Consider the following 19,727-nt stretch of genomic DNA (forward strand, 5'->3'; position numbering starts at 1 on the left):
ATGCTGCTGATTCGCAAAAAAGAAAATGATGCTGCATAGGCTTTTCATGTTTTTTTTCCGCTAATTGATCCATGCATCCACATTATGTTATTTTTGAACTTGCAAATATTTTATACTGAAACAATAGAATAAACATAGTTTATTTTATACTGAAACAATAGATGTCCCATTGGTATGTAATTGTGAATGATAACTTGGTCAAACTTAAAGCTCCCCAACCCACATTCTCTTTTGTGTGTGTGCGCACCGTACATTGTATAAAATGGAAAGGTTGCAAGAGGATCCCCGACTCCCCGAGGGGGAATCCTATTTTGCGCTCGACGCGAACACGTCGACGCTTGCGGGGAAGCCATCGTGGGCCGCGGCCCATTGCCAGGTCGTCTTTCTTCCTCCACATCCATCTCCCCGTCGCTCCTGCTGATTTTCACAGCAAGAATCCTTGGCTGCCCCATCGGTCATGACCGCTTGCCTCTGCCACCCGCGGCCAGCGCCGCTCTCGCGGTGCCTCGGCGCCCCGCCCTGTTCGAGCCACCACTGAACCACCGCCACCTTTGGCTTTCCTATACACCCCTCCCTCCCACAAACACACCTTCTCCGGCACCGGCCACCCCACCCACACCCGAAATCCTAAGACCAATGCCGGTGAGCCCCCGTACCAGCACCCGAACCCTACACTCAAAACCCTAAGTTCCTTTCCTCTCCTTTGTCGGCGATGCCGCGGCTAGCCGCGTCGTCCCATGTCCGGAGAGGTCCTTTGCACGCCCACGCTAACAACGTCGTGGCTAGCTGCGCCGTCCCCACCTCTGGCGATGTGGTCTTCTTCTTCAACTCTGGCGTCACTGCTTAACGGACCAGGCCCATGCGCTCGCTGGGGTATGCGTTAACGAGACATCCTTCGTGTTGAGCGTCGGCCCACGGTAGGGGGCCTTATTGGGCCTGCAATCTGGACGACGCGCACGAAGCAATAGGGTTTGCTTCTAGTCAGCGATCGCCCCATCCCCGTCGTCTCCACTCCCACAGTAGTCATCGTCTCGTTTACCACTGCCGCTAGCCAGCCATGGGGGTCTCGTCGAAGCGCTCGCCTTCTGCCATGGAGAAGGATCTTGTCCCCCACCCAATCATGCGGGCTGCACTCGAAGGCAACCTCCGCGTCCTCAAAGGTAGCCGCCTTGCTTCGGCGCCTCCGCTGGCCTCCTCAACCTTTGCCCCTAGGGTTTATTTATTTCTTAATTTGACGGTAATGTGGAAATGTGGCGCGCGCGCGCAGAGATGGCGACCGTCGTCAAGAACGAAAGCGGCATCTGGAACCGCGCGCTCATGCTGGCGGCGATGGAAGGGCGGCTGGACGTCTGCAGGCTGATTGTAGAGGATGTCCGCGTCGACGTCAACCAACCAGTCACTGACGATGAAGGTTCGCCCGCCTCTCTTCGCTTCCGCCCAAACTAGCTAGAAGCTGTACGTATCTGGGAATTTCGGTCGGGCAGCCGAAATCTATTTATTTTGGTTCATGTGTAAATAAACTGGACACCAATCGCTAGCTCAACTTACTGCAACTCTGGATAGAAACGAAATGCATTTCTGGTGGATGCCAAATTGAACACCCAATAGCAACTCTGATGAAATGTCTGCCTCCCAATTAATTTTGAACTTTGTTCCGTCGATGGCAGGACTAGCTAGTGTACTAGTTGGATTCCTCCCAGAACCTCATGTCCGTACGTGCTCTGGTTTCAGGTAACCACACCGCAGTGTGTATTTCTGCAATGCTTGGGACAGCTGCTGCCACGAGGTATCTTCTCGACTGCGGCGCTGATCCGACGGTTGCTGGAAGTATGGGAACAGCTCTACATGGTGCTGTGCTGAACGGTATGCACCAATCCCACTCGAGTATGGAGGATTTCTGTTTTTTGACCGCCTGCAATCTTGTCACCCGGGGCCATGGAAATTGAGTGTTGACTGTTGAGCATTGACATCCAGGACCAATCATGCCAATTTTGTCTATATTAGCCCATCTTGCCATATATTTCTGTATGATGTCCATCGTCAAAGGTCGCGTGTAATAAATGATCTAATGATTGCACCAAAATCTTCCCGTTCCGCCACTTGAGGGTTGAAAATAAAGTCTTGTTTGCTTTCATAGACTGATGATTTGTTCTACAATATACAAATATAAATTAAAGTTTAAATATCAGTATAAGACTGATGATTTGTTCTATTTCCAACATATGAATATATACAAATAAATTAAAGTTTAAATATCTGTATTTTCAATATTACAACATTTAGAAATTTGTCTTAACAGGAAACTAATGCCTGGTCCCCTAGTCGATACTTTATAAAATCTACTTTGCAGGACAATACGAAACCATTGAGCTGCTGCTTTCAAGAGGAATTGATGTGGACCTATTTGACTCTGTGCATGGAACAGCGTTGCATGCTGCAGCTTCTAAAGGTGAAGCTGGCACGGTGAAACTTTTGTTGGAGCACCATGCAGATGTAAGCACCGGTTTCTTTCTTCTTCACTTGGCTGTGCTAATGAAATCCTTATTTGTTAAGGCCGTTAGGTTGTGTAGCACCCATCTGAGACTATCTCACATTGGAATCTTAAATGGAAAAATTGTGGTCTACCCTCTGTGGTACTTGTGTTTCACCATCTATACTAAGCTACACACATGTTCAACATTTTATTTACTACATGTAGCTCTCTCAAAGTGAAACAGGTCCACCTAGTCTGCAGAAGTGAAATATGCTAACTCTGACTCTGTTTTCCTATGAATGGTCTTTTTTTTCTTCTCATTTTCTCCTTCTACAATGTAATAAGTTGACATCTCCACTTTCCACAGCCTAACAAAGTTTTAAACCTTGATTCTACCCCACTGGGTTTGGCCATACAGAATAAATCATTGGAGTGCGTGAGGCTACTCCTTAAGGTCAGTAATCTTTGTTCATATGGAGCTTTCTTAAGTAGCGTAGTTTGCGGGCACCTTCTTTTTCTTTGTGCGTAATTTTCTGTGTAGATGGAATCTCAAGCACTAATTCAGATGATCAGATAATAATTCATGTACGCAGGCTGGTGCTGATCCGAATTTCTTGTACTATAATGGTGTCACTTACACGATGGTGGCGGCGAATAATGGCTTACCTGACATCGTGAAGTGCTTACTGGATGCTGGTGCTAATCCCAATACTCCAGATGGTGTGAGTTCAGATGTTCTCCAATTTTCCTGCTTTGGAAATTTGTTTTTGGAGGACTTAGCTAAGCTTCATCATACATATTTAGTGAGGAAGTTGTTCCACCTTTTATCATGCCATTGTGATTTTGTGAAGTGCTTATGTAGCCAACTGACCACTTGTTGAAATGTCTTAAACTTCCAGTTCTAAACTTCTAATACGAGTCATGGTATCAGCAACCCTTCCCATCCTATATATCTCACACCAACAGGGCTTAGCTATACCATCCGTGGTTCTTTTTTACTTCCAGTTTTTCAAGTAAAATAATACCGGTGTATCGTACTCTATGTCTTCTACTATTTCAAACTGAAGCATGTTCAAGTTCTCATACATTTTTCCAACAATGTCCTTGTAGTCGTTGTGTCTCATTGTACTTCAAGAGTGGAAGTTTACTCCTGTCAAAGGATAATTTATTGTTTAGAATCTACTGTGGTTTGTTTGCTTAACCGTGTATTTAAACACAGTGTGTTGCTGCACTTAAATTAGAGATATAATAATCTCCAGTGAATGTTGGCATTAGTTACTATCTGTAGTGCAATGAGACACTTAATGCTTCCATACGCGACCAACCTTAAGGAGGCCTGGTAAATTGAAAAAGACAGTGTTGCCTGAGGGGCTGCACGAAGCGGCATGGAGCAATGAGACAGTAGAGTGGAGCGATAGTGCAATGACCGAGGAACCAGAAACGGATCCGTGAGACAACATAGAGAGAAATGTGGAAGGAGGCTGACACAGTAACGCCTTCTTGCGGTCATTCTATTTAGAATCCGTAGAATCGTATGCACTAACAAAATAGTGTGGTGATGTAGTGGCAACACACCAGAGGCAGAGCAGATGATTGAGTGCATGATGGGGCCAAAGTCAAATATTTGTCTTCTCGTGGTCGTGGTCTATGTGTGTATCTAAGATAAATAGCACCCTCACCCTGACAAACATAAGTGGAACAGAGCGGTAAGGTAGTGGTGGCAGATCTATGCCACGGGAGGAGAGAGCACAGGGGAGGATGAAGATGATGTTAGAATTAGCAACACATGGGATAAAAGAGCCAACTGGCATGCGCCATGGTGACAGGAGGTAAAGCCATGGTGTGGCAGAGGAAATGATGCATTGCATTTTTGCTACTTTTATATATATGGTTATTTAATATCTATAGCAGTGCATGGGTACTCTGCTAGTTAATTATTTGCAAGTGCAGTTGCTATTCATGATGATGATCAAATGCAAAAATTAACCAACTCTTCTCCTGCAGTTTGGTACAACTGCAATTGAAATTGCTGCTCTTCATGGCAGAAGGACTATGGTTGAAATGTTATTTCCGTTAACTTCTCCTGTTTCAACTGTGCCGGATTGGAGTATTGATGGAATCCTTTCACATGTGAACATTTTTAATTTGAACCCGAGAGTATGTGATTCCTTACATCTGTACTTGCGGTTGCCTAATGTTATTTATCGTCATTGTAGTCTTATTGTTCAGTAGTTCTTCCTATGCATACTAATGATACTCATAAACACTGAAAATGTTATATTCAAGCATACCCATGCTGGGGGATGTGTTGCATCTTATTAGTGTCTAAATGCAGCATCTTGTCTATGGATTTGACATATTTGTTCTGACCACAAATATTTCTTTACCAGTTTAAAAATCCGCTGGCACTGGAAGCGAAAATAGCTGAAGTGAAATCAGAGGCCACAGAGGCTTTTAGGAGAAAGGAATATATGAGAGCAGCAGAGCTGTATCATTATGTAAGTCATTGTGCATCATGTTGATTGTTTGAAAGCTGTTTCGATTTTCTAGAATAAAAACTTGTGTCTATAGTTTACTTTTCATGCTACCTTAATTTGGCAAAATCTGTTTATGTCAGGTACTGAGATTTTTATTTAACAAGTAGACGACCTTTACTTTGTTAGCTAGCAAGTATAGAAGAAATGCATTAAGTGTGATCAATGGTTAAATGGCCTCTGTTCTATCATGTAAAGTTGTAAACTAGTTCAATATGCCTTCTTTGAGTACTCGAGATCTTTCCAAAATAGTTGGTATTTTTTTGTTTCACGATCATATATTTAAGAAGACATATAATACTATGTGCGTTCCTGATATATGTCATTTGAGGGTCTTGCCGAACAACTAAGACACATGTAATATATTGGAAATACTCCCTCCGCCCCAATTTATGTTGCGCATAATTTTGTGTGAAAGTCAAACTTTGTAAAGTTTGATCAATTATATAACGAAATATACCAACTTTTATAATATGGAATCAATATTATTAGAATTACGGTGAAATGTATTTTCATATTATATACATTTCATATCATAGATAATAATAATTTTTGCTATATAGTCTGTCTAACTTTATACAAAGTTTGACTTTGACTAAAACTTACAAGCAACATATTTTGTGACGGAGGGAGTATGTTGCTATGCCCTGTGGGCCATACCCCCTAGATCCAGAGGCAGATCGCGCTTTTAGAATTTTCGTATTTCCTTCATCTTGTTTTTGGCACATACCCATTCCACGTCTTGGATGAAATCAATTATACAATGCCGCCAAGTCTAGACTTGACTCTTAGTAACTCATTGCCTGATATGCATATGTATAAATGCCGTATAAGCTAAATATGAATTAGCTCATCACGGTCAGTACAATGCTGCATAGTGTAGAAACATTAAACATGCAAAGCTCAAAGCTTGATCTGACTCACAGTGGATAGTATATGGTTATATGCCATGGGACGGGGTTAAAATATCACACTATAATATTTTTGTTTTGTGTTCAAACTCAACTGCCAATTTCTTTGCAATGTCCATCACTTTGTTTGGTTGATTGCCAGCCTTTGGCGTTCACGGGCCCCTTTTCCCACTCTCAATTAATTTTCTTGCCAATCTAGTGCATGGTACCAACCAAACACCTACCAAAAAGACCATATTAGCGCCCTTCATTACATCATTTATTACGGTTAGAATGGGATGTGTCACTCTACTCCATTGTAGTAAAAGGCATGTGAAGTATCTAAAGAGGTATACAACCACCACAATCCATTACTCTATTTATAATCTCAACTCCACATAACTTGCTGAATGGCGAAGTACATAGTAGATGATCAACTCCCAATGACATGTATGGGTGCTTTAGATCGGTGTGTCCCTATGGATTTTCAATCAAGACTGTTTTCAATTCACCTTTTATTTTCATTCTGGTTGTCCTTATCTCTAGGACCGGCTAGTCATATTGATGTACTTATGCTTAAAATATAATAAACGGTGTTGATTACCAAAAAAAATTGTAGTACATGATATTCAAACAATTATTATAAAGTAACAAAAGGTAAATTATACAGCAAGTAACTCCATGAAACTTTGGTTGATCATAAAGGAAATTTGTTTTCTGTTTCAGTTAGATACATGAGTATCCATAGAGGTATTGAACTTTTCCATATATATTTTGCAAACATTGAATCGTCATCGAATTTTAATTTGCATTCAGAAGTTACAAGTTTTTATTCATTTATAAATTTGTTACCGATGGTAGGCAGATCGATTACCAGCTCTTGGTGAGACAGGCAGAAAGTTGTCTCCTGATGTATCTGGGTACTTTTGTACGTAAACGTTCCAAACACAAGATGCTCAACTAACTAATAATAAAATCGGTATGTGAATAATGGTGTACTGCAGACACTAAAACTTGAAGATAGAGTAAAAGAACATGCGTTCTTGCTGGCAAATAGGAGTTTCTGCTTCTTGCGCATGGGAAAAGGAGAAGATGCTGTCTCTGATGCTACTAAGTGCATAGAGTGTCTACCTTATTGGCCTAAAGGATACTACCGACAAGGGGCAGCTTATATGCTACTGAAGGTAAAAATAGTAGTTGCATTCTGTTTTTCATCATCATGGACTTGGTCATCTGCTGATGCCTACTTACAGGACTACGGAAAAGCATGCAAGGCTTTTGAGGATGGCTTGAAGCTAGACCGTACAAATGTTGATATTAAGAATGCTTTAAGGTAATTTTTCAATGTTTTCATAAAATCTCTAATTTGATAGATGGCTAATGTTGCATTGCCACCGGGTGGGCGGGTGGCTATGCCCCCCCCCCCCCCCCCCGCCCCCCAAGAGAGCCGCTCAATTGAGCATCTAGATTCGGTCTCCATTGTACCGGTTTCCTGCCGCGACAATCTAATTACCGGGAGCATCAGCCTAAACCTCGGTACAGGTCATTAATGGCCGGCACATGCCAAGAGTGGCAGGCTGTGGCAGTGCTCATAGGCGCCCCAAGTCTTAAGTCTTAACTGACCTTAGCATCATGTGGTCTCCCTTGAAGTCTGTCAGAATACCAAACATCGTTAGCTCTCGTAATGCACGTTTGGTCCGAGTAAAAAAGAAAACAAAATCATGTGTGTAATGAAAATGTGCAAGAGCTCTATTTGCCTCTGCCATTCTATGAGTCTCTTCCTTTTTGCGTATGGCACCCCCACTCCCTTTAGCAGCATCTACTAATTGGGGACTTAATTTGAAAGCCATATTTCGACCCGGACACGTTTGAGATGCTTCTCCTAGCGGCAGCTACCGATCAATCATTTCTATCCTTGTCTCTTCGTCCACGGTAGACAATGGTTTTTGTTGAAGTGAACGTTGCAGGCGAGGGGCTGTGAGAAGCTCGCTGGGTTAGTAGAATCTGCCGACCACGACAAGAGCTAACGTCGCCGGTTCCAGCAGCCGCGCTTCCATCTCCCTGAATTGAAACTTTCTCAGGGAACGATTATTTTTCGTGATCTTACTAGTGCAAAGCTGAATACCTTCTGTTATGATTAATCTAAATCACATCAATTCCTTACTCAACATATTGTTGTTACAGGGAAGCCCAAGAGGCATTGAAGAGTGCTGATTGCGTCGAAAATAACGACCTATTTGGAGTGAATTAGCTGAAGAAATTGATCCGCTCCTTTTTTTTGGAATGGGTCCGTGTGTCTTTCTTGACGTCTGGCGTCACTCACCGTTTAAATAGGGGCAAATGAGCTCAGATTATAGTAGGAGTAATGTTAATTTCAGTTCTGCTTTTTTGTTTAGGGTGAAGTGTCAACAAAGTGCCAAACTGGTTATATCTTGGTGACTCATTTTGCAAACGATGCATATGCGAATCTGGCTTGCGGAGCTGTAGGCTCCTATGTACGGTGGCTTGTTTATGCTGGTGTCCACATATGAGAACGTACGAGATACTGTGTTTTAGTGTTGGCAAACCTCAAATATTCCAGAATGCACAATAACTCCGTCTGATTCATATTACTTGCCAATAGTATGGATATACCTAAAACTAAAATCTATCTAGATATATCTATATTAGTGGCAACTAATCTGGATCAGATCGGATGGAGTAATATTTACATTTGTTTTTAACCAGGAGCGGACAGTAGAAGCAATGTTGCTGAACCATGAAATATTTAATTTGTGGCACTACTATTTTTTATTTTTTATTTTTTGGATCTCACAAAGAAAAGAAAACATACAACAATCAATTAAAAGTCGTGGGAAACATGAAAATTCCACGCTTCAATGAAGCAATATTCACTTCTATATACCAATGAGGTTCATCTACATCAACCAAGTTAAGTTGTTGAAGCATATTAAATTGATGCACTAACCAACTATTCCAATAATTGCTCTGGCGCCATCTCTAGGAGGTGACGGTACACCTTTATAGTCCGCTTTCACTGGTGGGCACGAGTGGCATTGTGATATCGTCGACATTGAAGTGCCAACTGTGCGCGCACCTCATGTTAGGTGGACACATGAAGTGGGTGTTGTAGGGCGCAACTACCTCGACTCAGTTTATGGAAGCCATTTGAGCCGGCGATGCTGCACATTCATCGTTGTTCGCCATGGGTTGGGTCTTCGTTGGAGGCAACCGGCGTGGATGGTGGGGTGGGGGAGAGAGAGATAGATAGATAGATAGATAGATATAGATAGAGAGAGATAGAGAGAGATAGAGAGAGAGGTGACAGTGCGGTGACACGGCGGACCAGGAGGGGTATAAAATGGGAGAGGGGTAGGTGAGGCGGCGAGGCGATGGGGCATTCACGGGGGTGTGGTGAAACGCAACATCGCTACATGGAAAAGTGGTAGCCCCCGTCTAGAGAACCGACAAGGTGGGTGTGAATTAAGGAAAGATTACCGCGTGACCGGTGATTGTGCCTATGACATTTTCGGCCTGCTTGTCAATATCTGAAGTGGTGTTGTTTGTGGGCGTTGTCCGACACTCCCAAGCCATCCTTATGCTTTTGGGACAGGTGTCAGATGGACACTAGGACAGTTGGGTTCCGATTCCCCATCCGCCGCCCTAATAGCATATTGGAGAAAGTCCACTTCTCGTTCTTGAACTTTTGGAGAAATGAACTTTTGGTCCTAAAACTTATTTTTAGTTTAGAACATACCTTAAACTTTTAAAATAGTGTACTTTTCATCTTTTTTGGTTCATTTAAAAAAATCGCTACCATGGAAAGAAGAAATAGGCAAGCAACCGAGACCAAGCCCATGCCAGCAAAGATGTCGAACCCAACGTCTTAAATGGGAAAATAGAAACCCTTTCGTCCGTATCTCCCTCGATTTCTCTCATTGCCAATTTTCTTGAAGCGTCGAGCCATGAAGGTCCGCTTGCTTTGCCTACCATCATCGTCATGTCTCTCTTTTCTTGCACCATTACCTTGAGTTTTCTTGCAAACCATGGCAAATATTCAGCTGTGGCTCAACCCAAATAAGAACTAAAGGTGAATGATTCTCAGAGTTCAAGGTTTATTTTAAACCAAACTGAAGTTGTAGTACTAAAAGTGAACTTTCACTAGAATTTAAGGACCAAAAGTGGAATTTCTTCTAGCCTATTTAGAAGGGTTATTGGGCTGCCCGTTTTTATTGGACCTCTTTCCTTGACGCTACTTACTCTTTTTTTTAGCAAAAACGACCGAAGCTTTATTCAATAATTGGAACGTTTACAGAAATTCCGAGATGACTCGGAGGGGCAAACCACACATGCCTACCACTATCTAAAGTAGTCGATGTGCTTCCCCATTTGCTTCGCGTCGTTCATGGCTAAATGTAGCCACAGAAAAATCTCGCCTCTTCTCTAGGATCTCCCTTATGATCATGTTCTCCCCTTGTACCTTCCTCGTTAATTGCTTTGACTACATTTAAACAATCTGACACAATGTGCAGCTTCCTCTCATGCATATCTGTAGCCAAATACAATGCTTCCGTGACCGCCATCGCCTCCAGTACTTCCGGATTGGAAACCCCAACATAGACCGTGGCATAAGCGCCCAAGAAAACTCCATTACTATCTCGACAAACACATGTCGCTGCACCCTTCGATCCTCCCCGAGCAACTGCCCCATCAACATTAATCTTCACAAGTCCAGAGCCGGAGGAGTCCATCGTGACTCGTTTTTCGTGATTGCATGTGTTGCTTCATGAGTATGGCCAGCTCCGTGCTTCTCTGTCTGTTCCAATTCTTGCAAAAATCTTTGAATAAATAGATGTGTCGACAAAGGGGACTGTTGTTCATTCTCGTGAATCAACTTTCGTCTCGCCCACCATATAGCCCACAGAGTCACCAGCACTTCCACAAATTTCTGCTGTGATAGCGTTCTCGACAGAGTAAACAGCCAAAGCTTGGGATCTTCAGTTTCATCAGTTTCTATTTATCCTACGTTTGGGCTTTTATCAAAGTCCAGTTTAACCAAATCTATAGTACTAGAAAATATATACATTCATAAAACCAAATAGAAAAGAAACCCTTTTTTTAGGGAAAGAAAATAAACCATTGTTCCTCCGCCGCCCGCCCCCTTTTCTTCCCCGCTACGCTTTACCACCTGCCGTCTGCACTCTGCCGCTAGCTATCGGTGTCTGGAATCACTCGCCTTCTCGGTTCTCGCCCGCTCGCGCGCCATGGAGAATGATGCTACCCATCCAGTCATGCTGGCTGCCGCCGAAGGCGACCTCCGCGCCCTCAAAGGTTGCCGCATCGGTGCCTCCGTCCGTTGGCACTCTCCCTTAGCCTCCTCCTTAGGGTTTACTTCGTCGCTTTGATGGTACTAATGTGTTGTGTACGGCCGTGCGCGCGCGTAGAGATGGCGGCCGTCGTGGAGAACGAAGGCGGCGTCTGGAATCGCGCGCTGATGCTGGCGGCCATGGACGGGCGGCTGGACGTTTGCAGGCTCATCGTCGAGGATGTACGCGTCGACGTCAACCGGCTCAGTGAGGGCCCACCTCTCTGCCATTCAGGCTGGTGTATGGAAGGTGAACGCCCAACCAATTTCACACCCAATTAAATAGGGAGGCGCTTGATACTTTGTTGATCCCCGTAATTTTGGCTATTAATTAATAAAGCGAGCGAGTTACCCTAAAAAAACCGAATTAAATAGCGCTTGCTTTTCTACAGTTTTCGATCAAGGAAGCAGATTCGGTGCACTGAGCAGTGAGCACTAGTGCTCCTAGTGTTTAAAATATTTAAAAATTGTATATCTACGTTTTTAAAAAATCATCACATTTAGTGCTTGATTGATCTTTCTCTGTTTGTTTTCAGGTGTAACTGCGGTGCTTATTTCTGCAATGTATGGGACACCTGAGACTACAAGATATCTCCTTGATCACGGTGCTGATCCCACGGCTGGTGGAAGTATGGGGTCAGCGCTACATGGTGCTGCAATGACTGGTATCTCTCGCTCTCTCCTGCCCACACAGCACATCGCCGCCTCTCCATCACTTCCCCGGCGTACGGAGTACTTGATCTGCTTTTGAACAATCGCAATCTTGTCACCTGGGCCTGTGACAATACAGGGTTCAGTAATTGACTACCATGGAAAACGTTTCCATATTACCATATGTTTCTATGTGATGTCCATCGGCAAAGCTCACACATAAATGATTTACCATTCGAACCAAAAGCAATGACACAGTTTCTGTTCGACCACTTGAGGATTGAAAATGCATAGAGCAACGATTCTAGACACGACGCATAGAATTGAAAATCCAACCGATGTTTTAAGCTAGTGGCAATATCATAATGAAAATTCAAAGTTCAAATATCCAGTATCATGACATTTCGAAACTTTGTCCTAAATGTGGTCACTGGTAGGTTCATAAATCATAACAGGAAACTAATGCCTGGACCTCCTCATCTGCAGGACAATCTGAAAATGCTGAACTTCTGCTTTCAAGAGGAATGGATGTGGATCTATTTGACTCTGTGCATGGTACCGCGTTGCATATCGCCGCTTCTAAAGGCGAAGCTGGCGTGGTGAAAGTTTTGTTGGAGCACCATGCAGATGTAAGTAACAATTTCTTTGTTCTCCCCTTGGCTGTGCTAAGGAGATCCGTATTTGTTAAGGCCGTTAGGTAATGTACCAACCATTTGAGACTACTTCGCACTGGAACCTGAACTGGAAATGTTGTCGTCTTCCGTCTGTGGTACTTGTGCTTCACCATCTATACCAGGATACACATAATATATTCAACATTTTACTATATATGTAGTTCTCTCGAAATGAAACATGCAGCTCTGACTCTGTTTCCTTATGAATGTATTATTTTTTCTTCTTTTTTTTCCTCTTTTCACAAGTATAATAAGTTGACATCTCCCCTTTCCACAGCCTAATATGCTTTTCAACCTTCATTCTAAACCACTGGGTATGGCCATGCAGAAAGAATCATGGGAATGCATGAGGCTACTAATTAAGGTCAGTAATCTGTATTCAGATGGAGCTTCCTTAAGTAGTGCAGTTTGTGGGTAGCTTCATTTCCCCGATGCTTGTGTTATCACTTATCAGTGTAGATGGCATCTCAAGCACTATTTTAGATGACCACTATAATTCTTTTTTGCAGGCTGGCGCTGATGTGAATTTTATTGACTATATTGGTGTCACTTATTTGATGGTGGCAGCGAGTAGTGGCTTATCTGACGTCGTGAAGTGCTTGCTAGATGCTGGTGCCAATGCCAATACTCCAGATGCTGTGAGTTCAGCTGTTTTCCTATATATATATATATATTTTTTGCTTTTAGAGGGCTTACCTAAACTTTATCTTACGTATTTGGTGAGAAGCTGTTCCACTATTTATCATGTCATTGTGATTCTGTCCAAAGGTTATGTAACCGCTGTTGTTCAACGGTTTTCAACTTTTAATTCTAATATGATTAAGGTGCCAATACCCCTTCCTCACACCAAAAGATCTTAGCTATGCCATCTGTGGTTCTTGTTTTCCTCCACTTTCTCAACTAACATAACACTGGTGCATCTCAATTCTCAATATATATATGTTCTCATCAAAGCATGTTCAAGTTCTCATTTAGTTTTCCGACATAATGTGCTTGTCATCGTTTTATGTTTTCCAGTATTTTTTGTTGTGACACATCGTACTTCAAGAGTAGAAGTTTACTCGTGTCGAAGGATAATTTATTCTTCATAAGCTAGTCTGTCTCGTTTGCTTAACCATGTATTTAAGCATGGTGCATCGTTGCAATTAAGTTAGATATATAATCTTCAGCGAATGCTGGTATTGTCATATATCAATCTCTTGTTATCCTTAGTGAAATGAGACACTGAATAATGTGGCGCCATATGTCACCAACCTTGATGGAGGTCTGCTGAATTCAATAAGACTGTGTGGTGCGAGGGGTTAGAGATGCAGCATGGAGCAACATGACATCAGAGTGGAGCAGTAGTGCAACGACCGAAGAGACGGTATATAGAGAGAGAGAGGGAGAAGGAAGCTAATGCCTTCTTACAGTCATTCTTTTTAGATCGTTTGCTCCAAAAAAACAGGGTGATGATGTAGTGGCAGCACAGCTGGAGGCAGAGCTGAGGGGTGAGTAGATAGTGACAAAGGCAGGTTAAAAGGAAAGATCTATGCTTTATGTGTGCATCTAAGATTTATAGCGACCCACGCTTGGCAGAGATGAGTGAAGCAGCGATAAGGTACTGCTGGCAGATCTAAGCCACGGGAGGAGAGAGCACATGGGAGAATGAGGACGATATTTTATCTTCTTCCGGTTATAGTAAGAGCATCTCCAGTCGCGTCCCCCAAAGCGTCCCCCAAAGGGATTTGGGGCGCGCCGGATGAAAAATGCGTTCCAGCCGCGTCCCCCAAAGCCCTTTTTTGTCCGGCGCGCCCCTATTTGGTGTCCGGCGCCCCGAGCCCGTCCCCGTCCCACAGGGGACGCTCGGGGCACGCCGGACACAACGAAAAGCGAGGCGGGGAGTGGCGGGGCCGACGCGTCAGTGGCACAGTTAATTTTAACCTAACCGTCGCCTACCTCGCGACGGAAGTTATTCGCGCACAGTGACACACGGCGGCATCTTTGCCTTAATGGCGACGGAGGGGCAGGCGAGACGTCTCGTCGGTGCTGCGCAGCCTCCACGCGTCGCCGGCGTTCGCACGCCATCGCCCGTTCCCGCGCGATCTTCCCGCCTCTTCTCGTCTGTTCCCGCGCTTTCTTCCCGACGCCGGCGTCTATAAAAGGTCTCCCGGCTCATCAATGGTAGCCACCACACCCCGCCGGCAACAAACACAGCCCTCGTCGCTCCACAGCCGTCTCCTCCATCAGCAGTGGCAATGGCGAACCGCCCCGGCGATGGCCACTTCCCTCCACCGCCGTCTCCTCCACTTCCAGCCCGGCAGCGGCGTGCGGCACTAGAGGAGGCACTCGAGGAGGAGGCCCGCCAGCGGCGTGAGGCGCAGCAGGCGGCGGATCTAGCGGCGTTCTCCGCCCTGCCTCCGCAGCTGAGGAGGCCGCGGCGGCAGCAGCGTGGCAGGAGCAGCAGTGCGACACCGTTGCGGCGTTCGACGCCTCGACGGGACAAGAGGCGCGACGGCGCCGGTACCGGGAGGAGATGGAGCAGCGATGGGCTGACGAGCGCCGGCGCCAGCGCGATGAGCGGCAGGCGCTGTTCCGTGAACGGCGTGAGTCGATCGAGCGCCGGCGGCGTGAGTCGATCGAGCTCCAGCAGCAGGTGACGGCGGAGGAGCGTCGGCAGCGGGAGGCGGCGCTGACGGCGCTATGGGGGAGGCGGGCGGAGCTGTTGGCGGCGGAGGCCGACGCGTTTGCGGCGGCGATGATGGAGGCGCCAACAGATGTGGAGTAGGAGGCGCCAATGGAGGAGGAGGAGGCCGAGGCGGAGGAGACCGAGGTGGAGGACGACGACGACGACGAGTTCGACTGGTCCGTCGACGACGGGCCGCACCCGGACGAGACGGCCGATCAGCAACGCGCCCTCGTCGAGTCCTTCGAGTCGGAGAAGAAACTCCAGGACGACGCCCGTGCCCGTGAAGAGGCGCATATTCGTCGCGCCATCGAGCTCTCCCTCCAGGCGGCGCAGCAGGGGACGGCGGAGGACGCACGGCGGGAGCGGCACCGTCTGGCCACCGCCGAACGCAAGGAGAGGAGGCGCGCGCAGGAGGAGCTGCGGCGTAGGGGAGGCGACGATAGGGCGGGGCCGTCGAACGCGCCGCCGGGCGGTCAGTAGTTTAGGTTTAGATGAAATCTAGCCGTTTTCATTCAAACTTTGTAATATATAATCAAAATTGAATGAAAACCTTTATTTTCGTGCACAAATATTCATTTGGGGGCGGCGTTTGGGGGACGCGGCTGGGGAGCGACGTCCCCCAAACGCGGCACGAACAAAACACGTCCCCCAAACGCTCGATCCGGCGCGGTTTGGGGGACGGTTTGGGGGACGCGACTGGAGATGCTCTAAGGTGTTGCATTAGCAACACATGACATAGCAGACCTGACCGACAGCTGCAATGTTGACAGTAGGCGAAACTAAGGTGTTGCAGGGTGAGCGGGGATAGAAGAGAATGATGCATTGCGTTTTTGTTAATGTTGTATATTATTATTTAAGGTCCATAGCACTGCATGTGTACTCTGCTAGTTATATATAAATTCTTTGCAAGTGCAGTTGATATTTATGTTGACATGATTAATCGCGGAATTAATGAGCTCTTGTACTCCTGCAGTTTGGTAGAACTGCAATTCAAATTGCCGCACTTAATGGCAGAAGGGATATTGTTGAAATGTTATTTCCATTAACATTGCCTCTTTCAACTGTGCCGGTTTGGAGTATTGATGGGATCATTTCTCATGTGAAGTTTTATAATTTGAACCCAAGAGTATGTGATTCCTTCTATCTATACTTGCAGTTGCATAACATTATTATCTTCGTACTAGTCCCCATTGTTCTGTAGTTCTTTGTAGTTCCTATGTATATCAATAATACTCATAAACACCGAAAATATTATAAATCATATCCACGCTGGAGGATGTGTTGTATAGTTGTTTGTGCCTAAATGCAGCATCTTGTCGGTGGGTTCTACACATTTGTGCTGACCACAAATACTTCTTTACCAGGTTAAACAACCGCTGGAACTGGACGAGAAAATAGCTAAACTGAAATTGGAGGCTACAGAGGCTTTTAGGAGAAAGGAATATTTGAGAGCAGCGGAGCTGTATACTTGTGTAAGTCATTGTGCATCATGTTGATTGCTTGAAGGGTTTTAGGAATTTATAGAATACAAACTTGGGACTACTGTGCTGCTGTTAATAAGCCAAAACAGTCATGCTAGGTACTTAGATTTTTATTTGACAGTAGAATACCTTTACGTTTTTGGTTGATCATAAAGGAATTTTATGTTTTGTTTCAGTTTGAGAAATGTATGTATTGACCTTTTCCCATACATTTTTTGTCAAACATTCAAAATCGTCTTTGTTTTTTAATTCAGAAGATACGAGTTATTTTTATTTTATGAATTTGTGGTTATCAACCACAAGTAGCTTGATTACCTACTCTTGATGGGGCAGACAGAAATTTGTGTCCCAATGCATGTTGGTACTTTTGCACGTCAGGATTCCAAACACAAGCTGCTTACCTCATAATAAAAATGACATGTAAATGGTGTCCTGCAGGCAATGAAACTTGAAGATAGAGTAAAAGAGCATGCAATCTTGCTGGCAAATAGGAGTTTCTGCTTCGTACGCCTGGGACAAGGAGAAGATGCTGTCTCCGATGCGACTAAGTGCACAAGGTTTCGACCTCAATGGCCCAAAGGATACTATCGACAAGGGGCAGCTTATATGTTACTGAAGGTAATTTTTTTTGTTACACTCTGTTTTTTGGTGATCATGGACTTGATAATCTGCTGGTGCCTACTTATAGGACTACGAAAAAGCATGTGAGGCTTTTGAAGATGGCTTGAAGCTTGACCGTACAAATGTTGATATTAAGAATGCTTTAAGGTAACTGTTCAATATTTTCATGAAATCTTTCACTTGATAGGTCCACTACAAATTATTTATCATATATAGATCAGCTCCTATCAAGAGGCGTTATAAATACATGAAGGATGCTTCATTCACTTTTTTGTCTCTTGTAGTGCAAATTATTTATTAGTCTCTTGATGAATATCACGTGGGTTCAGTCATTTATGGACTGTTCATTTTATAGTCAAAGTTCTATCTTTTAGTTCCCTGAATTGGGAAATTTTCTCAGTGAACGAGATTATTTTTGTGATCTCACCTGTTTTACGATTAATCTATGGGAGAAGGAGTTGTATGGAAATCACACTGAGTGCTCGCTCTCAAAATATTGTTGCAGGGAAGCCCAAGAGGCATTGAAGAATGCTGGTTGCGCTGAAAAATAACCGTGGCCTGTTTGCAGTTAGCTGAAGAAGTAGAGCCGCTATTTCATTTGGAATGGGTTCCCGACCCTTTGTTGACATCTGGTGGCAATATGACCTCATAAGGTCAAACTATGGATACTAATTAGAGTTGCTTTGTTTCAGGGTTAAATTTCAACACTAGTATGAAATGGTTGTATCTTCCTGTGACTCATTGTGTAACATGAGCTAGCCGTTTGCTCATCCTGCATATACTGTGGATTCGTATTTTTCTCTCGAGGCTGGTATGACGGTGCGAGCTACTGTATCTTGGTGTGAAAGCATGTGCTGGCAACGGACTAGTGGCAATTTGCCATTTGGCTAGGCGAAAATTCAAAGTTGCCATCACACCTTTGCTAAAAAAAATCTGGCGGCTCCCTTATTTTCATATTATGCTGGGGGAGAAACTATTATAGAAAAAAGTTACCACCATGTAATGTAATCTTCTTATTGATTGCACCGGCCTTGTTGACTTCTGTCAACCTAAAAAAAAGTGTGCATCATTTTGATGTAGAGGCTAGGCTTTCAACCTATTTTCTCAATAAAATTGACGCACTCCCATATTTCCATATTAACGTGTCTTTCCTATAAGCTTACAAGATCAGTTGCTCCTGCAATCAATTCGATGTCTCTTAATCATGTTTTACTAACCTTAACTGCTTGATTGAGTAGTCTTGAGGTTCGCATTTTGTGTTCTGACATGTTTTACGTGTTTGTTATCGTGCAATAAAGAAAATTCATTGGTTCCAAGCCCCCTATGGTCCTTTTTCGAGCAATAAACGTTGCTCAATTAGTACTCCCTCCATTTTTATTTAAAGGGCGCAGCTCCAAATCCATGCATTTTCAGAATAGGAGCGAAATAAGGCGCATGTCATTAATTAGTTATTTCTCTCTTTCCTTTTTTCCTTCCGGAGTGTGCATGCAAGTGGGAACAAGGTCGAGCTTTGTGGAGGTGTGAAAGCAGATGATTTGCATGCCGTCGTGTGTAAGCCCTTTGGTTTCATACACTAGCTCTTGGTCTCCTTTTCCCACCGCCTACTCTTCGTTGGTGTATAAAAGTGTAGCCATTCCTTCCTCTTCCTTGAGCCAGCGAGCAGGAAGGCAACATGGAGAAGCCAAGCGAGGTTGAAGAGGTCCAGGGAGAGGTGGAGGGCTTCCATGGTGAGGTGGAATTCTTCCACGGCGAGGTGGATGGCGTCCACGGCGAGGTGGAGGCTATCGATGACGAGGTGGAGGTCACACAAGGCCAGATGGAAGAACTTGAGGATGAATTCGAGAGGGTTTACGCAACCATTCAAGATCTTTTTCAGAAAATTGATCGTGCAACTAATGTCGGAGCTGGTGATTCAAGGATTTCGGCTAGGGCAAGGTACATCTGCAACACTAATCTCGCGATGTGACGGAGGGCTACGTTGCAATCTTCATGTGATGGATGCATGTTCCCTGCAATGTGACGTAACTGTGGTGTGCGTGGTGATTCTTCGATATTCCGTTGTCTTGCTTGCTCTCTGCCGGTGCCAATGGACGTGGTACCTTGTGAGCTGTGTGGAAATCCACTTCTCTGTGACGACTACTGGTGCAAGGACTGCGCGACGACTGTCGGAATAGGTGAAGATGGTGTGTGCTCTCGTTGCGGTTGCAACACCACTGCACATGCCGAAGATGACAATGCATTTGTGCCTGACACCGAGATGAATTAGGGTTCATGTTGAGGAAGAAATAGCCATGTCTCTATGAATCATGATCTTGTTGCAGTGGACTTTATTTGCGAATTATGAATCTTGATCTTGGATGTGAATTATGG

General features: G+C 44.5%; 2 protein-coding genes across 3 annotated transcripts; both read left to right on the forward strand.

Moving 5' to 3' along the window:
• Positions 1-996: 996 nt before the first annotated feature.
• On the forward strand, positions 997-8,470 carry LOC127300487 (uncharacterized). Of its 2 annotated transcripts, none has more exons than XM_051330608.2 (11): positions 997-1,160; positions 1,268-1,411; positions 1,732-1,863; positions 2,351-2,493; positions 2,892-2,927; positions 3,067-3,195; positions 4,478-4,630; positions 4,864-4,971; positions 6,902-7,081; positions 7,151-7,230; positions 8,082-8,470. In XM_051330608.2, the coding sequence occupies exons 1-11, from the start codon at positions 1,058-1,060 to the stop codon at positions 8,146-8,148; spliced, it is 1,275 nt and encodes a 424-aa protein (XP_051186568.1). In that variant the 5' UTR covers positions 997-1,057; the 3' UTR covers positions 8,149-8,470. The 2 variants fall into 2 exon arrangements, with proteins under 2 accessions (XP_051186568.1, XP_051186567.1); XM_051330607.2 differs by having other exon boundaries at positions 998-1,160; positions 2,841-2,927.
• Positions 8,471-11,099: 2,629 nt separating this feature from the next.
• Positions 11,100-18,171, forward strand: LOC127300488 (uncharacterized). Its single transcript, XM_051330609.2, has 11 exons — positions 11,100-11,228; positions 11,342-11,512; positions 11,799-11,927; positions 12,400-12,542; positions 12,865-12,951; positions 13,097-13,225; positions 16,229-16,381; positions 16,620-16,727; positions 17,175-17,354; positions 17,425-17,504; positions 17,863-18,171. Exons 1-11 carry the CDS (start codon positions 11,162-11,164, stop codon positions 17,906-17,908), a joined length of 1,293 nt encoding a protein of 430 aa, XP_051186569.1. The 5' UTR covers positions 11,100-11,161; the 3' UTR covers positions 17,909-18,171.
• The last annotated feature ends 1,556 nt before the right edge of the window (positions 18,172-19,727 follow it).

Source organism: Lolium perenne, chromosome 5 (genome assembly GCF_019359855.2).
Source record: "Lolium perenne isolate Kyuss_39 chromosome 5, Kyuss_2.0, whole genome shotgun sequence".
NCBI lineage: Eukaryota > Viridiplantae > Streptophyta > Magnoliopsida > Poales > Poaceae > Lolium > Lolium perenne.

What these genes read in the sequence shown, in the direction of transcription:
- LOC127300487 (XM_051330607.2), top strand. Translation starts at nt 1,058, where the DNA reads ATGGGGGTCTCGTCGAAGCGCTCGCCTTCTGCCATGGAGAAGGATCTT. An exon ending in GCGTGAGGCTACTCCTTAAG is followed by an intron (nt 2,928 to 3,066) that starts GTCAGTAATCTT and finishes TCATGTACGCAG; the next exon opens with GCTGGTGCTGATCCGAATTT. An exon ending in CAGCAGAGCTGTATCATTAT is followed by an intron (nt 4,972 to 6,901) that starts GTAAGTCATTGT and finishes GGTGTACTGCAG; the next exon opens with ACACTAAAACTTGAAGATAG.
- LOC127300488 (XM_051330609.2), top strand. Translation starts at nt 11,162, where the DNA reads ATGGAGAATGATGCTACCCATCCAGTCATGCTGGCTGCCGCCGAAGGC. An exon ending in TTTATAATTTGAACCCAAGA is followed by an intron (nt 16,382 to 16,619) that starts GTATGTGATTCC and finishes CTTCTTTACCAG; the next exon opens with GTTAAACAACCGCTGGAACT. An exon ending in GATATTAAGAATGCTTTAAG is followed by an intron (nt 17,505 to 17,862) that starts GTAACTGTTCAA and finishes ATATTGTTGCAG; the next exon opens with GGAAGCCCAAGAGGCATTGA.